An 18070-nucleotide genomic window follows, 5' to 3' on the forward strand; every position below is an offset into this window, starting at 1 on the left:
TCAGAAGCGCTTGCACATTTGCAGTCAGCACCACATTTGCATCCTGATTCTGAGGAGTAGTTAATTAATTGAGCGGCCATTGTATATATCTGTTAAAATTTTTCTTTTTAAAAAAATACTAAGTTGTAGTGTGATAAAAGTTGTTGAATATAGGAAAAAAAAAAGAAAGGGGAAAGAAATTTGTTGTATGTGATGTATCCGAAATGTGGGATTGTTCGTGTGGTATTTATACTCCTTTTTCGCAGGAGCGGTCATTCACAAACAGAATGGGGGAGAGAGGGAGAATATTCTCCATCGGTTTGTGTGAATCAATGAAGAGGTAGAGCCTGCGAAAAAGTCCCCGTCGTTGTCTATCTATCGCTGCGGCTCTTACCAAATTGGGAACGTAGTACAAAACCTATATATATATACACAGACACTCACACAGACACTCACACAAACAGAAACGCACCCCTACATTCTTTTTTCTGGTTCAAGTTTTGTCTGTTCATTTCAATTGCAGTTTTCTGTCTTGGCTCTTGAGGAAGGAAACAAATACAAAAGATAAAAAAAATATAAAAAAAATAAGAAGAGAAAGGAAGAAATGAAGAAATGAAGAACAAATGACCTTGAACAGCGAAATCCACTCATTGCATCAACTTGCATCATCAAGGTTTCTTGTTTTCCAGTATCATTTTTGACAGGTTTACTTATTCTACACTTTTAGTGTACACTCGATTCCTAATCCTTTTGTGTGATATACAGCGGAAACCACTCAGAGTGGTGACCCAGAAGATATTGCAAAATGTTTGAAACCACGAGTTGAGCTACAATGCCGTAATGCAATGTACACATACACACACTCATACTCACACTCATACTCACACTCACACTCATACTCACACTCATACTCATGGTTACTCAATGACCAAAAGGTACTGCTATTCTCTATATTTGTTTATGCTATTCATTAAAAAAAGTTTTCTACTGTACAAACTGCCATCTCTTCTCTACAATAATCTATCACCAACATCAAATCCTCTACATTTCAAACTTGTTAAAACTCACCTTTGTAGTTCAAGTCGTCTCTGGCCAAAATGTCCTCTAAAATACCAGCAGATGCAGCAACCAACCCAAGGAATGGTCGAGATGGATCCAATACCTTGGACAAGTACTCAGGATGGTACTGGGTACCAACAAAGAATTTGTGCATCGATTGAGGCAACTCAATCATTTCCATACGTTTACCGCTTTCATCTTTACCAATAAACTTCAAACCCTTTTCTTCAATCTCGTCAATCAACTCCGGGTTAACCTCGTATCTGTGTCTGTGTCTTTCGTAAACTGCATCAGACCCACCATAAAGTTTACGCAAAACGCAATCTTTAGAGTCCAGAGTAAATCTTGTTTCGTGAATACCCAATCTCATGGTACCACCAAGTTTGATTTGATCCACGTCCGGCATATAGACAACTGATGGTTTAATTCCATCCTCCTCCTTGTATGTGTCAAACTCCTGTGAAGTTGAACCTTGAATACCCAAAACATTTCTAACAAATTCAATAACAGCAATTTGCAAGCCTAGACAGACTCCCAAGTATGGAACATTATTTTCTCTTGCATATTTTGCAGCAGCAATCATACCTTCAATACCTCTGGAACCAAATCCACCTGGAACAAGGATACCATCGGCTTGACAAACATAGTGCCATGCTTGATGGTACTTTGAAAGATTTTCTTGCTTCATTCCCTCTTCCAAATCAGTGGACTCGACCCATTCAATCTTTAACCTACGATTACATCTCATTGAAGCGTGCTCAAGTGATTTGATGACAGACAAGTACGAGTCATGCAAATGAGTATATTTACCAACGAGTGCAATAGTAACGGTTTCAAATGACTTATCGTGTGAGCTGGTCAACTGTCTCCATTTCTGCAACAATTGTTCTCCCTTGTGCAAGGCAGCTTGTGGAATTTCACCAATTGTCAACTTCTTGGTCAAAAAGTTCATCATCTTTTGTTGTTTCAACAATAATGGCACATGGTATGTCGAGTTAACATCATGAACAGCAATAACTTGCTCAGGTCCAACATGACAAAACATACCGATTTTCTCAACAGTTTGTGTCAATAACTCTTCTTGACATCTACAAGCAATCATATCGGGAGTCAATCCCAAACTTCTCAAGTCTTTGATTGCAGCTTGTGTAGGTTTTGTTTTTTGTTCCCCATGAATCACGGGAACCAAACTGACATGGATCAATGCAAAATTGTCCGAGCCAACTCTGAATTGAAATTGTCTCAAAGCTTCCACAAATGGTGCACTCTCGATATCACCAACAGTACCACCAAGCTCAATAATACACACCTCAGGTTCCAATCCGGTATCGTCGACTGGGATTCTAGCCACTTCTTCAATCCATTCTTGAATGGCATTTGTAATGTGTGGAACAACTTGCACAGTCTTACCCAAGTAATCACCTTTTCTTTCTCTCTCGATGACCTTGGAATAAATCTTACCAGTGGTAATGTTATGGTTCTTGGTTAAAGTAATGTTCAAGTATCTTTCATAGTTACCCAAATCCAAATCAACTTCACCACCATCGTTCAACACAAAACATTCACCGTGCTCGAGTGGTGACATGGTACCTGCATCGATATTCATATAAGGATCAATCTTGATGGAAGTGACCCTCAAGCCCAAAGTCTTGAGCAAAAGACCAGTAGATGAGGCCAAAACACCCTTTCCGATACCTGAGATAACACCACCTGAAACGACAACGTATTTCATTGTATGAAATGCAAATTTTGGTTCTTACTTTAAAGAATGATTGATGATAATTATAAAACTAATTATAGTAAATTAAAAACGACACGTCCCAAAACAAGAGAAGAATAAATGTTAGACACGTGAAATAAAAGGGAGGGGAAGTGATGACAAACGATCGAACAATTTGTATGATAGTTATAATAATACTATAGTGCTAGACGATGAAACAGTAGCTAAAAGAGTTATGCCCTCTTAAATGGTGAGATTTAAGCGGGAAGAAGAAAAAGAAGAAGAAGAAGAAAGGAAAAAGAAGAGTAAGAGGAAGAAGTAGAAGAAAAAGAGTAAGAAAAAGAAGAGTAGGTCTGTTGTTACTACACAAGTCTGGTAAATTTTTTTTTTTCCTCTCCTCTCTATGTACTGTGTAGTTCGTGATGCTCTTCTGCTCTTCTGCTCTGTAGCTCTGCGCACAAAATGCACGCTCTGCACGCAGTTTGTGCACGCGCTGCAAAAGAAATTTACGTAGACTTCCTAGTTCAATAGTATGTTAGATTTACTATTGAATATTACTCATGAAGCTGATAGTTTAAAACCTTTGATTGTATGTAGGTTGGCATATACACTTTCAGTTAAAAGTCATGGAGGTCAAATTCGTATAATCTTTTCAATTTGAAACGACCTTGAAAGTACCATTGTGCCAACCAGAAACTGAAAAACTTAATGTCTTTCTTGTTTTGTTTTTTTTGAATTTCTTTTCTTTTGCTTTATGCCTCTTTCTTCGAACGTCTTGTTATGTATGACTTCAATATCAACACAACAAGTACCACGGCAAAATATTGAATACAAGGGTATTCAATATATATATATATATATGTGTGTAATTAACAGAACAAAACAAAACGAACCCGTCGTTTATTTGTGTGTATTAGTGTCTATCTGTGTTCGTTTATATCGATCAGTTTCGAGACCCCAGCAACGTCTCTTTAAACTCTATACAACTCGGCAAAAGTTCGATGGTATATTGTTGTTCGCGACGTTTCCCAATGGTTATCAATTACACGATTTTTACACCACCTATTTGATTGTACTCGTTCAACAAAACTTGAGCTTTACCCTGTTTGACAAGATATTCTTGAATAACTTTGATCAATAACAACTCATCCATGTTTTTCAATTCACTTGGCAAAAGGTTTTCATCATCATCATCATTATTATTATTATTAATATTATCAGTATAGTTATAATTGTCATTATCTTCACCCAATCCGTCTTCTTCAGTACTTGCACCAATCTCTCCTCCTCCAGCTCCTCCTTTCGTCAATTCATATAATGTCATCACTGTACCCTTTTGCCCAGTGTTGGAAATGTAGTCATACAAGATGTTACCCCAATCAACAACACTTCTCCAATAAATAAATATACCCAACTCTGGTCGTTTCAGATTTATGTACTCTGCTTTTTTGGTGTGGATCAAATGAGTCAAGATTGTAGTTTTAAAATCTGCATTAACATGCCGGTTTATGCTTTTATTCTCAAAAAGCAGTGGAAATAAATTAAATTGAGCCTTTGAAAACAACTGAGAGTGCCGTGGTTGGCCCTCACTAGTCAATGAAGTGATTTTGTAAAATTCACAGTAGCTTAAAATTATGTTTGTCCATGATTCTAGTTGCTGTTGTTGGATCGTTTGATTCGGTTGCTTGGTATAAAGCGGAGGAAATGTATGGATTCGCGGAAATTCAAAAGTCGATAACGATGACAGGGTTATAGGTTGAGCAGTATCCATTGAGATTCAATAACAAAAAAGTGTTTCAAGGTGATTATTGAAAAGCTGTTCAATTAAATTAAATGCTGCTGTTCGTCCACTCCAAGTTCGGAGGCTCTTCAATTTTAGGTGGTAGCAACACTTACCAATAAGCTTGGTGTTTTGTATGTAAAATAAAACAACTCATTTAGAGATTCATACATCATACAAGTTCACAAGTATTTCTTCAAACACAATGTACAACAAATTTCAAGAGTATTCATCAAAAAAGTCCATATCCCATTCCTCCCCCCTCCTTCTCCTTTACTCTCACCTCATTACAATGACAAATTATTAATAAAGATACTTTATAATCTCATTAAAATACACACCTCAATATAAAAACATAACTTTACTTAAGCCTCAGCCATGTCTCTCAAACGACGAATGGTTGATCTGACAGTAGCAGCAGCAGCAGTTGAGACGGTGTAAGCACCACCAGCAACAGTCTTCTTACAGCTCTTACATGTCCAGATACCAGTGGCACCTCTTTGCACGGTTCTCTTACCACAGAATGAACAGTCGTATTTGGCGTGTTGTTGAACTTCCAACTTCTTGGTTTGTCTTCTCAATGATGAACCATATCTGACACCGAATTTACCTGTGATTCCGACCTTCTTTGTTCTTTTAGTCCTAAATTTCAAAACTGTTAGTATTTTATGTTCAAGGTAAAGCCAATTTTTGAAAATATGAATGGAAGATAAAGATCGTCAGCGAGAATCATATGTGTAAGCTATGGATATGTAAAGTAATTATATTACTTATAAAATATGATTGGTCAAAAGTAGTTCTTATATTTTGCAGAAACTTGGGAATAAAAATTGGGAGATCGAAAATAGTAAGATATTTGAAGTAGCCATCTCGAGTCTTCAACATATTATATAAAGGTTGGATTATCGATTGTTCTGTTGTTCACATATAGTTCGTTCATGGTATTGATAGTGCTAGTCTTTCGATTTTGGTTCCTTGATGCTCGTTTCAAATCATTTTTATGAAGTTAATTGATGTTGTAAAATTTAAAATTCCCTTAGGACTTGGTTCTATTTCAAATAAACAACTTAAAAAAAAACAAAACTGTGAATCCTCTGCTTTGCTTGTTACAAATGCTACTCCTCGAATCTCGTTATTGACGTCTACTCCTCCATTCGTGATTAGTTGTTGCTTCAAACATACATCTTGCCTTACTGTTGTTGAAGAAATGTCAAAAGTAAAACTCTAAAACACACTCTTTTGGCTCTCTTTCAAAAGATTTCACTTTTTTTCAAAATGGAAGAGACAGAGAGAGCGAGAGAGCGAGAGAGCGAGAGAGCGAGAGAGCGAGAGGCAGAGAGTTGGAGAGTGAGTGAGTGTGTGCATGTGTGAGGATGCACACCGATTGTATGTGCGACACTATGCGAGAGTGCGTCGCATAAGCAAAAATTAATCTTTAGGGTTTAGACCTTTTTATTTTTTATATTAAATATTGATGCTACCATATGCCAAAATTTTAACTCTCCAGATCTATCTTTGAATATATAGTTGATGTACAAGAAATACTACGATATTGAAATAAAAGATGGTGTCATAAACGTAGTTGATGTTATAATAGGGTCGGAACGATTTTGCTTAAGCATACATAAATCAGTATACTTTGGTTGAAACTTTACATTAACTGTTTTTATTTACTCAATCCGTATATTTGCCTTTAAATGAAAAAAGAAGAATTGCTCGTCAATATAGTTCTTTACATAGGAATAGTAAATCAAATACTCTATGGTTGAACTTGTACATCTAAACCTATTATTCATATGAATGGCAGTATTGTAAACATGTATTACCTAAATTTTGTGGGGGATAAAAGGGTTTTATTTCTATGCCTAGCATAGATATAAATGAAAAGCATGCAATTACTATATATATATATATATATATCTTTGAAGCAAGTTAGCAGGAAACAAGAATTACCCGAGTATGGCACATTTGCTTGAAATTTCACATCCGAGGAAACAAATCAGCAGGTGCCATCTCCACATCTTCATTGCCACCATCCCCTCCCTGCTGATTGCCCATTGGTGGAGTAGGTTGAATAGGTTCCATAACGGCAACTGCAGGCATCGGTGGAGCTGCAGGAGGTTGTGGAAGATGTCTGGCATGAATTCGTTGAGGGGGTGGAGGCGGAGGTTGCTGTTGTTGCTGTTGTTGCTGTTGTTGCTGTTGTTGCTGTTGTTGCTGTTGTTGCTGTTGTTGCTGTACTTGTAGTGGCTGATGAAACTCTGTTGTAACTCGGGTCATTGGTTGTTCAAATTGTTGTGCCATTTGTTGCATCTCTTCATTCCGCCTAAACATCTCCATAGGAAGTCTATGGGGCAATAAATTGTTCCCCTGTCTTCGCTGTAAGATTATTTCAGCCAACTCAGGATTCAAATTCGGAATGCCCAAACCACGTCTCTCCCAAATATTTAACTCGTCGTCATCAACTTCTAAATCACCATTAAGGAAACGACGCCTGCGTTCATTGAATAATGTATGTAAATCCCCTTGGTCTAGTTGATAACTTCTCTCTTCCATCACTTGAGTAAGGTAGTTTCTAAGCTGGTTAACTCCATGGCCACTAAACACACAAAATAAAGACTTTTGGTGTTCATTGAAATCAGGAGGTGGGTCTCGACAATACTGAGTAATTTCTCTTCTTAAAAACGCCGAGATTCCTGTAAGCGACAAGTGAGTGAGTTTTGGGCAGCTCTTGAGTAATAGATATATAGGACCGATATTGAGGTTGGTACAATATGACAAGTGGACTCTTTCTAAACAATCTTGTTCGCCACGACGCCTAACAAGCTCTAAAATTCCAGAGTCGGTGATCATTGAACACTTTACCAAACCAATTCTTCTCAATTTAGGAAGATTTGCCAACTCAACCAATGTCCAGTCGGTTAACTGCGAGCAACACGCCAAGTCGATATACTGGATACGATGACAATAACGCACCAATGCCGCAACACCGTAATCAGTAATTAATGCACAATGTCCAAGATGGATATAGTGCAAGCTTCTTCCCAACTGGCTCAATGCTCTTAAACTTGCATCAGTGATTTGCATACACTTGCTTAGAACAACATTGCGCAATCTCGGTGCACAAGCAACAAGTTTCTCAACTAGTTTATCTGTTACTGCATTACACCCAGTAATATCAATGATTCTCAACTTTTCCATAATGAAGCCTTCCGGTAGTAACTCAAATAATTTGTCAGTGATTGCTGGTGCATTACTAATTCTAAACTCTCTCAATTGAGTCAACTCTAAAAAGATTCGTTTCAAGTGCAAATCAGTAACATTTTCGCATCCGTGGAGATCAATCTCAACCAAGGACTTGCAATTTTCATACATTGCCAAAATGCTAGCATCGGTAATGTTGCTGCTGGAATTGAATTTGAGTCGTTTCAACATTGGACAACTTCGTAGTAATTTGATAATCACAGCCTCACTAACGTTGCCACACCCTGGAGCATACAAGCCTTGTAAGCGAGGACAGTTGTCAGCTAATGCATTGATAATATCGTCGTGGATATCGGTGACTCCAGTCAAATCAATTGACTGAAGTCTCTCGCATCCTTGTAGAACATTAGCAATCGGAGTTCTTGTTAACTTGGCACAATTCACCAAGGTCAATCTCTCGAGCCTAGGACATCCAACAAACAAATTGAGTAGTTTGTCGTCGACAAGCTTTGTCATAAATGACAAGTTTAATCTTTTGATGAACTGGCGGTAATCCCAATGCGTTTTGTTTTTGTTTTGTTCCATTACATGTTTAATTTTCTTGAATGCTGAGTCATTCTGCATATTTGGACGGAACCAAAGCATTTCGATAATCAAGTCGGCAATTTCTTTGCATGTTGTAGCTAGGGAATACCAGTCTTTTCTCTCCAAATAGTGGAAAATTTGTAGTAGAACTTCTGTAGGTAGTCTGAGTAGTGATTTTTTATCCACGGCTAGTTCATAATCGATATAAGGTGCATGTGGTCGTTTAATGCTTGATAATCTGCGTTTTACAATGAGCGCCTTCCGTAGTTCTTCATAGTCGTAGTATTCGTTGTCCATCATGAAATCGTTATCGTTATCTAAAATTTCCTTGCCGGTTCCGAATGAGTTACTTTCCTCTGAGCTATTGTTGCCATTAGAGTTGTCGCGTCTTATCAGCAGTCCTTCATTTATATCAACATTACTGCGGTTATTGTTTCCGTTGATGTACTGGTGATGATTATGATTATGGCCATGTTGCTGCTGCTGCTGCTGCTGGTGGTGGTAGTGAAAGTGGTTGCTGTTGCTGTTGCTAATGCTAGTGCTAGTGGTAGTGCCGGCGCCAGTGCTGCTGTTGTTGACATCATTTGGCGGTAGGTTGCCATTATTTTGTTGGCGATTAGTTTGATCCATTTCGACGTCGTTGGCTTCGTTCGACAGTGGGGATACGCTTTTAGTGCGGATACGTGGTCTTGGTGATGTGTTGTTTGTGTTTGGGATCTGATCGTATTCTTCGACGCTGGTGGGCGAACTCATATATTATGCTGTGGTGATATATCGATACGGGCAAAAGAGTGGGCGGGGGAAGGGCGATAGATGGGGCGAAGAAAAGGCTTTTTCACTGTTGATTTTTGTGGAGTGATTGTTTAAATGAAAGCGGTTGCCGTGTTTATATATGTATATATATATATATGGATATGTGTATTTGTTTATGTATGTGCGTTTGCTTTTTTTGCTATTGAAATCAAACAATATAGAGCTTTCTCTTGATGTTGGACTATATACCTATATTAGGTATTTGTAGACATTAACTTGATGCAAAGTATATGCTATTGGTAAGGTGGTACAAGTCACTTGCGATTGGTGTTGTGTCTGTTTATGTGCGAATAAGATTGAAGCGAGAAAGGGAGAGACAGAGAGTGTGGGAAAGGGAGAGAGAAATCCTGAATGGCTCTGGAGAGAGGTTGAGGGGCAGTGGAGCAAGGGAGGAAGGAATGTGGAATTGTCAATTCTGTTTGTTATTTTTTTTTTTGCTCTTTCTTTTTTCTTTTTTTTTTGTTTTCCTCCATTCCGACTTTATCGCTAAATTTCTGGATTTCCTGTTTTTCGGTCGAGAGAGAGAAAGAGGAAGCGAAGGAGAGAAGGTGTGGGTATGGACCATAAGTATAGGTACATTTTGTACAGTTAATCCTTGAATAACCAACCGAATTTAAAGTGAATAAGTCCACAATATATATATATATATATAAATATATATTGTAGACACAAGAAGAAAAGAATAAAGCAACGACAACGAGAACGACAACGACTCTTAAACTGTTTATTTGAACCTTTTCTTCAATGCTCAATCACACAGTTACTTTCTCTCATCTAGTTCCCACTAATATAGGCTTATCACTCATTACTGCCTTCTTACATTAGTGGTAGATATATTATCGTTATGTGGGTATGTGATTTTGACCAAGGGGGATCTTCAATAGAGATCAAATTTGCAGCTATTCTTGCAAGGGAAAAATTTGTTAAGCCGTTTATTTTTTTCAACCTTTTAACTGGCTCGATCTTTGTTCTTTCAACTTCGAATCAATTTCAAGAGCTGTATTTTAAAAAACAAAAATAACATTAATTTCGTGGAATCAAAATTACCAATAATGTAGTTGATAAGTTTTTTGTAAATTATGAGTAGGCACATTATCAAGCTTTTTCAATAGAACAATGTGTCCTCCACAGTTGTTAATGGAAGTTTATAAAGCTAACAAATAATACTATATAGAGAATACAATGGAGAAAAAAACCAACCAATCTACTTCACTACTTAGCTACTTAGCTACTTTGCTATTTAACTATTTAGCTACCCAGCAACTCCCAATTAACTATATTAAGCTGTGCTTATTTGTCCTTTTAATAATTTTTGTTCTTTCTCTTTTTATCTTTGTTTCTGCCTTGTCTCCCTCTCTAGTTCTCAAATCAAGCATAACTTCATGGCAATGTGATGAGGTTTCACTTATATTTTGGGTCTATTTTGAGGAGAAATTCCGGTTTGGAAGCTACCAATTTACTTTTTCCGCTGGCGACCAAATTCACAATTACAGCCATCTTGAGTTGTGCATTTCACACTTTGTTGATAATCTATAAAAAAAACAACCACCAAACAGTAGCTGAGAAGTAAACTGATATTGGAAATCACGCAGATGAATGGTTTAGATACTTATATTGCCCAGTTTGTTTATGTCTCCCAAGACACTAAAATTAAGAAAACTGAAGAAACAGGACGACATTTGCTTCATCTACTAACCATAAACCCTGGACCAAGCGAAGCCAATGCACGAAAACAATTCAAGACCCCTAATGACTTTGATCTATACAAAGTTCCAGAGAAATTCAGAAAGTTAGTTGTTTTGCATATACAATTGATGCGAGCCATATATGTGAATAAATCTTTTGTTGAGGCATTTGACACATTGAATGAAATGTGTTTATGTCTAGTGCGAGCATGTGAGCAGCAAGATAAATGGATAATGCCAGCCGTTGTAGGTATATTTTCAGAGTTTGTCATGGTTTACAAAGCAAAAAACAAGAGGGACCCAGAAGATTTGGACTCATTTATGGTGGAAGATAATGAATTTGGAATGGAGTCTGGCGATTCGTCGAGGAAAAAGAAAAAGCTGAATTTGGAAACATTAATCGATACGCTTCGACGCGGTTTCAATGTAGTTTTCAATGATAAAAATACCGATATCAATCTCAGCAAAAAACACTATGTCTTCTTTTTCTTGGGCAACTTGATGAAGTATTGTTTCAAGATGGGCAAATTGGACTTTGCCAAAAGTATAATGAAGACAGTTGAGTCGAGTAGACAAAATTTACCCAATATGTCGCAAAATGTTGCAACGAAAAAGTATGCAATCATGTACTTGTACTACACAGCACTTATTGCTCTTGATGATGGCGATTATGTGACTAGCGAGGCAAGATTGGATGAAGCAATGTCACTTGTAAATGACTACAATGTAAATACAAAATCTAGCAAACAAGTACAAAGTCTACTTTTAATCTTGATCCCGTTAAAGATATACAACCACGGTAAACTACCAAAAGGTACGATATACAACAACAGCAACAACAGCAACAACAATCTAACCAAAACGGAAAACAGTACTGAATTTGATAGCCAAAATAAAACGCAAAAGAATAAAAATAACAAAAAGAAGAGTAATGAGAGCACAACAAACATTGCGCAAAACAAAGGTAAAAAGGATGAAAGTATTTGGCAACGATTTCCATATCTTGCATTTCTTTATAGGGACAATTTTTTCCCAGCAATGAAACAAGGAAGCTTACTTAAATACGAGAATGTAATTGAAGCCAACCAATTGGTCTTGCTACGACGCCACATTTACATATTGATGCAGTTGCTTACACAGTTTGTGCAAGTACAAGTAATCAAAAAGACGTATGCGATATGTCAAGAAATTGAAAAAAGCCATATAATAAGTTTGAGTGCATTTCAATTGGGACTAACAATCTCCAAATACTATAGTGACAAAAATCAAGGTGAATTTAGACTAGACATACTTGTTGATAAAATGCCGACATTAGAAGTAGAGACCATTTTGGCTACTCTAATTAGCCAAGGCAGAATCAATGCCTATATTAGTAATGGCAAGCAGTGTGTGGTATTTTCCAAAACCAACCCATTCCCCGCATTTGGAGAGAAAAAGAGGTAAAATTAATTGATAAATTGAAAAGGAAAAGAGAAAAAAAAAATAAAGATTGTTACAACATGAGTGTATTTATAAAGGTAAATCTTTTGAGGAAGTATCTGTATGAATGCATTCTAACTTTCATCAATTGCCCTGTTTGTCAACTAGTAAACGATACTTTTTCAACCATTAGTAGTATGTCATTTTTTAAAAAAAGGACATATGGCAATAAACAAAGCCTCCTCTTATAGTCAAAAGATACGCAACAAATCATTGAATTAAAAATATAAAAAGTAGAGTCGTTTACTTATTTTGTTTCTTTTCTTTATTTTCTTTATTTTCTTTTTTTCTGTTTTCCTTTTTCCCCTTTTTTGGCTCATTTTTGTTCCTTCCTTCTCTTCATTTAGCATTAAACTGCCAATCTCGGCTTCACAAACCTATCAGAATCAAATGCAGTGGCGTCTTTTTCAGGAACTTTAACATTTCTTTGGTCAATCATGAAACGAGAAAAGTAATTACAAACTTGATTCAACCCTGTTTCCGAAAACTCGTTCACTTCAGCAACGTGTCCATCGGGTCTGATGACCAAGATTGCGCCCATTCTTTTATCAATACCATAAGCATCATACATATCAACCTTCTCTTGAGTATGGTGGATCTTACCAACGCCTGTCAAGAGCGACCAATAATCTGTACGACCTTTAAAATCTCTACGCCTTGCAAACTCTGGAAAATCATAAAACTCAACATCGTTTCTAAACGAAGCATGGATGACAATGGCTTCAATTACGGAATTGAAAAATGCGTTTCTTGGTGTATACCTATTAAGGAATGACCCAGGAGCCATAAGAATCTCGTTGAAGCTTTGTAACTTTTGCATATTCTCTGGAAAGTGCTTAACATCACCGGCAAAAATGAGCACTCTAAATCGACCATCAGATGGCATACGATCAGCAATGTGCCATGGCTTGTGGTCAACCTGGCCCAAGGCTTGCACGCTGAGTAGTCTTCTTCCAATGGGCACTTTAGATGCAAGTGGGCTAAACAATCCTTCGCTCTCTTGTCCTTCTGCTCGCACAACACCACCAGCTTTGTTAATCAAGACGGAATCCTCATAATCTGAAATAGTACCACTGGCAAACTTGCCACCTTGCAAAAAAACTTGATGGAATTCATCCATATCGGCTCCCTTTTCCTCACCTTCCAATAACTTTTGATTAGGGATCATTGGTTTGCCACTAAACAATTTGGAGAACTTCTGGTCAAATGCAATTAAGTCACGAGCTACTTTGATTCTCTCTGACTCATAGGTATCCAAAATCTCCTGCTTGGCCAAGCCTTTACACACCAATGCCAATTTGAAACCCAAGTTGTATGTATCTTGCATTGAAACATTCATGCCTTGGCCTGCCTTTGGCGAGTGAGTGTGACATGCATCACCAGAAATGAAAACTCTTAAATTCTTGTGGAATTGGGGAGAGACTCTCTGGCCAATCTGGTATGCCGTATACCATGTCAAATTGGTCATTTCCAATTTGAATGGTTTAATGCTTTCTTGTGCTTGCTTGAGGATGGATTCTGGTGTGATTTTGGACCTATCAATTCTACCTTTGGTCTTGACTTTGGGATCATCACAATTAGCCATAAACTCTCTTTGCGAACCAATGGTCCTTTCGTCTCTAGGAACTTCCTTTAATTGAATGTAAAGTCTAACCATATCGTTTTCTCTTGGAATAACCATCACCGAACCTGAATTTTTGGAGTGTATAGCACATCGTGATCTAATATCAGGAAAATCGGTGATGGGAACCATATCGAGTACACCCCAAACAAAATCAGTCTGCTCACCTTCCATATCAATATCCAATTGTTTTCTGACCCATGAGTGTGCGCCATCAGAACCTAATACATACTTGGCGTGAATCAATTCGTAATCTTTTTTGTCGGCATCTGCTATATTTGCACTGTAAAAAGATTCTTGGTCGCCATCAAATTGTCGGTACAATCCATTAGCAACTTGTCCTCCATATTGCTCTGGCTTAGCTTGACTAGTATGCAATTTGCGAACCAATACTTCACAAGCATGCTCCTGTTGGTCATTGGCATCTGCATTGATCTTGATGGAAACTGGCAATAAAGGGCGTTCAACTCTTGTCTTTCCTCCAGTAAACTGTTTAATTGATTCATCAAACCATGCTTCAATTTTGCCCTGGTGGATCACTGACTCATGATATCTACTGATACCTGGAATCGAATCGGGAACTCTTGAAGTTCTAGCTAATTCGCCATCTTCATTTGGCGACCAAAACGACATTTCCTCCATTTGATTAGCACATTTCCAAGCTTGGTCCATTGTGACCCAATCGAAGCAGTCCTCGCTAAATGATTTAAAGATTTCGAATGATCTACTTTGTATACCATCGGCCTGGCCTGTAAATATCTCATTACTTCTCTTATCAATGATTCTAAAAGGAATGCCACATCTCGCAAGCCAAAGAGCACACATGTAACCTGAAGGGCCTGCACCAATAATCAACACATCGGTATATGACTCTTTAATTGTATTAGCTGTTTCTGTTTCTGTTGTTGTTGTTGCAGCTGGCATTTTTTATCTTTCTTTTTTTTTCTTCTTCTTCTTCTCTGTGGTTAATAATAACAGCCAGTGATTGGAATAATAATAATTTGAATGGGTGAAGGACTTATAATGATTGTAATGATTGTATATAGATTCGAATATGACTATCTTTCACCATCCTAGTATAAGTTCGGATTAGAAAAAAAAAGACGAGACATCACCTGGGTTTATATGTACATATTTTCGAAGGTGGGGAAACAAGTTTGAAGAAAGATGATAAACTTTCAAAATACAACATTGTCGTTGGCAATAAAAGTATCAAACCAAATGTGATTATAACAAAACGGAAATAGAAATTATTCATTCATTTTTGTCACACATTGTTCTCTAGTTGTTTCTCTCTCTCTCTCTCTCTCTCTTTTGTTCTCTGTATTATCATTGAAACCGGTTGATTTTTGTATTAATCCGATGTATTTCCGAAAACATATGTGTATATATTTTTGTACTCCACCTTCACATGGACCTTCTCAGCACGCTTCCTCTCCCCCCCCCCCCCCCCCCCCGCTTTCTCAAATGAATATCTCGAGGTAGTATTCTACATTAGCCACTGGGTTTGGTTTAGTATTATCTACAACTAGTATTATTTCATCAGTCAACCCACTTGAAGAGTATAAGAAATAAACTATAAAAAATAAAATGAAATAAAAATAAAAATAAAAATAATTTTGTAACATTCGGTTTTCTATGTGTGCGGATTTTCAGAATAACGATATCTGTCAATGCAAGTCCGAAAAGTGGGGTTAAGCGAAAGTGATAGAGAACGGCCAAGAGAACAAGAAAAAAATTACAAATTACATATTAACGTCTATTCTTATAAGCTTTCTCCTTCAGCTTCTTTCTTGTCATCATCTTTTCGGTAAACATTTCAAAAATACTTCTATATTACTTCTTAAATATATATGATGATTTGGATACAATATGAGGTGTAGATATATCTGTATATATTTTTCTCTATATTCATACGGTTGGAGCTCTAGTACTACAATTCCAAACCCCACTTTATTTTTGTTGTTTCCGAAAAAAAAAAGAAAAAGAAAAAAATGGATTCACATGTATTGCAATTTATGTTCCTGCGCTGGGCTCATGACTTTGCATCGTATGCACCTATCCCAGTAGGTGTATTATAATTATTTATTAATCATGTCTACTTGTAATTTCTCCTATTGCAGTCTCATTGCAATCTAATTGTAGTCTCGTTTGTTTGTTATAGAATTTAGGTATGTAACAAAACAAGCATTAAAAGTATTTCCGTTTGTAAGCTAGTGTTGCCCAGTCGAAATACAAACAGCTCGGATTTTCAAACAAAAGTGACATATCGGAACCTTGTCCATGGTTTTTTTTTTGTATTTTTTTTTTTTTACTTTTGGCAACAATTTCTCAACCATCACATGATTCTTAACAATATCGATTAATTAACATAGTCTATTGTTACAAACTACAGACAATACATAAGTGATAAATAAAGAATAATGAATAAAGAATTAGGAGAACAAAAACTACAATAAGAATTATGCTCATTGTTTAACATAGTTAGAAGGGAAAACTCCTTGCACTCCATTGTACCTTCCCATCCACCAACCGGGGTCGTCTTTATTGATGATTTCGATGGTTGCACCTGCAGGAAAAGTCAAGTCACCTTGGGCTTGTGCAGTATAATCATACATGGCAATACATGTTTCTGAAGATGATGCTGGAGGAGTGTTCATATAAGCAGGTGGAGCGGAGCCCGTGGCATTGGGCTGTTGATAAGCAGCTGGAGCTGCTGCTCCTGCGGCTGCAGGTTGGCCATAACCTGTTTGTTGTTGTTGTGGTTGTGGTTGTTGTTGTTGTGGTGGTGGTAGCTGCTGGCCATATGTTGTTTGTGGAGACTGGTAGCCTGCTTGCGGTTGATATCCATACAGTCCAGTCGAAGTTGGAGATGTAAGCTCTGCGCCTTTATAATCAGGATTGTAACCTACAGGAGCACCACCAGAGTACGCTGGAAGTTCAGTACCAGTGCTTGTAGCAGATAAAGTAGGGCTGGTAACTGATGCATGGTGCCTTTTCGCCATCTCCAATTTGGACTTTGCGTGGCCAACTTTGAAATGCGTAATGCCAATTGCATCGGTTTGCTCTTCAATGTTACCCTTTTTCAAGTTGTATGCTTCGAGTATATCATCCGACAAGTTGAAATAAGGAATCTTCATCTCTTCCATAGTGCTGTACATTTGGTAGAATATATTCAATTGCATATAGTAGAAGGAGACAAACAATGGACTGATAAACTCACTTTGTTTTTGGAACAAAACAGGAAGTTCATTCTTCATCATCTCGTTGTAATAATCAAATTCCTGTTGAGCGATTTCCACTTCAGCTTGTGTGCTATACATTTTTTCCTCGTCCTTTGCTGTCCTTTCTTTCTTTTGCTCATACTTGGTGTATGTTCTTTTGTGCCTATCAAGGTCGATCTGCTTGTGATCTCGTTTGGTGGCCATTTTTCTAATTGCGGCAATAACTTTCAACAACTCCTGTGCTGGTTCAACAATTCTTTTCTCGATCAATTCCAAATCTGGTTTCAAGGTCTCCTTCAATGTTTTGACCAACTCCCGGTATTGCTCTGCAGCCATAATACCATCTGGATTGTCTTCGGGAACGGTTGCATTGGGGTCAGATAATTTCCCACTAATGGGTTTATAAATCTCTTCAATTGCTTTGGAAAACTCAATTTGATCATCGAGCAATCCCGTTATGGCCTGAAAGTATTTCTTGGACTCATCGCTCAATTTCTTTGTCTCGATTTCAATTTCTTGAAATCTTCTTTCGGCATCTTGATAAACTGGATCATGAGTGATCTCACCCATATTCATCTTCTGGCGAAAGGTTTGCGGTGCCCTAACAATGGACTTTTTGATACCTTTGAACGACATGTTTTAATGTGAATTGAGTTGTGCAGAGGGGCTACAGTAAGTTTCAAAAATTTTATTGGCTGTGTTAGGTGTGGAGTTGTGTGTGAGTGTGTGTGTGTGTGTGTGTGTGTGTGTGTGTGATGTTGTATGATCCGTTGCACTGGGAAATTGTTGTTTTTTTTCTAACTATGTTGCTGGCTATATTATATTGCTAAATGGATTTTTGACGTTGATCAACTTTGTCCCTATTTTTTTTGGTTTCCTTTCTCTTTTCTTTTCTGGCCCGGAACCAAAAAAAAAAAAAAA

General features: G+C 37.4%; 7 protein-coding genes across 7 annotated transcripts; 1 reads left to right on the top strand and 6 right to left on the bottom strand. All coding sequences in view use genetic code 12, as the record gives it.

Annotated features, from left to right (window-relative positions):
* Positions 1–1036: 1036 nt before the first annotated feature.
* Positions 1037–2770, bottom strand: URA7 (CTP synthase ura7; the record flags this gene model as incomplete). The annotated part of the gene is made up of 1 exon (XM_001524986.1): positions 1037–2770. The coding sequence occupies one exon, from the start codon at positions 2768–2770 to the stop codon at positions 1037–1039; it is 1734 nt and encodes a 577-aa protein (XP_001525036.2).
* Positions 2771–3800: 1030 nt separating this feature from the next.
* Positions 3801–4529, bottom strand: PVL30_004892 (uncharacterized protein; the record flags this gene model as incomplete). The annotated part of the gene is made up of 1 exon (XM_001524987.2): positions 3801–4529. The coding sequence occupies one exon, from the start codon at positions 4527–4529 to the stop codon at positions 3801–3803; it is 729 nt and encodes a 242-aa protein (XP_001525037.2).
* A 374-nt stretch (positions 4530–4903) lies between these two features.
* RPL43 (60S ribosomal protein L43) lies at positions 4904–5692 on the bottom strand (the record flags this gene model as incomplete). Its single annotated transcript, XM_061119626.1, has 2 exons — positions 4904–5180; positions 5685–5692. 2 exons carry the CDS (start codon positions 5690–5692, stop codon positions 4904–4906), a joined length of 285 nt encoding a protein of 94 aa, XP_060975609.1.
* An 826-nt stretch (positions 5693–6518) lies between these two features.
* GRR1 (SCF ubiquitin ligase complex subunit) lies at positions 6519–9080 on the bottom strand (the record flags this gene model as incomplete). The annotated part of the gene is made up of 2 exons (XM_001524988.2): positions 6519–8728; positions 9077–9080. The coding sequence occupies 2 exons, from the start codon at positions 9078–9080 to the stop codon at positions 6519–6521; spliced, it is 2214 nt and encodes a 737-aa protein (XP_001525038.2).
* A 1652-nt stretch (positions 9081–10732) lies between these two features.
* On the top strand, positions 10733–12268 carry CSN12 (COP9 signalosome (CSN) subunit; the record flags this gene model as incomplete). Its single annotated transcript, XM_001524989.1, has 1 exon — positions 10733–12268. The coding sequence occupies one exon, from the start codon at positions 10733–10735 to the stop codon at positions 12266–12268; it is 1536 nt and encodes a 511-aa protein (XP_001525039.2).
* Positions 12269–12653: 385 nt separating this feature from the next.
* Positions 12654–14849, bottom strand: PVL30_004896 (uncharacterized protein; the record flags this gene model as incomplete). The annotated part of the gene is made up of 1 exon (XM_001524990.2): positions 12654–14849. One exon carries the CDS (start codon positions 14847–14849, stop codon positions 12654–12656), a length of 2196 nt encoding a protein of 731 aa, XP_001525040.2.
* A 1544-nt stretch (positions 14850–16393) lies between these two features.
* hob1 (BAR adaptor protein Hob1) lies at positions 16394–17719 on the bottom strand (the record flags this gene model as incomplete). The annotated part of the gene is made up of 2 exons (XM_061119627.1): positions 16394–17685; positions 17716–17719. The coding sequence occupies 2 exons, from the start codon at positions 17717–17719 to the stop codon at positions 16394–16396; spliced, it is 1296 nt and encodes a 431-aa protein (XP_060975610.1).
* Positions 17720–18070: the final 351 nt, after the last annotated feature.

The sequence above is a fragment of the Lodderomyces elongisporus genome, chromosome 6 (assembly GCF_030384665.1).
Source record: "Lodderomyces elongisporus chromosome 6, complete sequence".
Lineage (NCBI taxonomy): Eukaryota > Fungi > Ascomycota > Pichiomycetes > Serinales > Debaryomycetaceae > Lodderomyces > Lodderomyces elongisporus.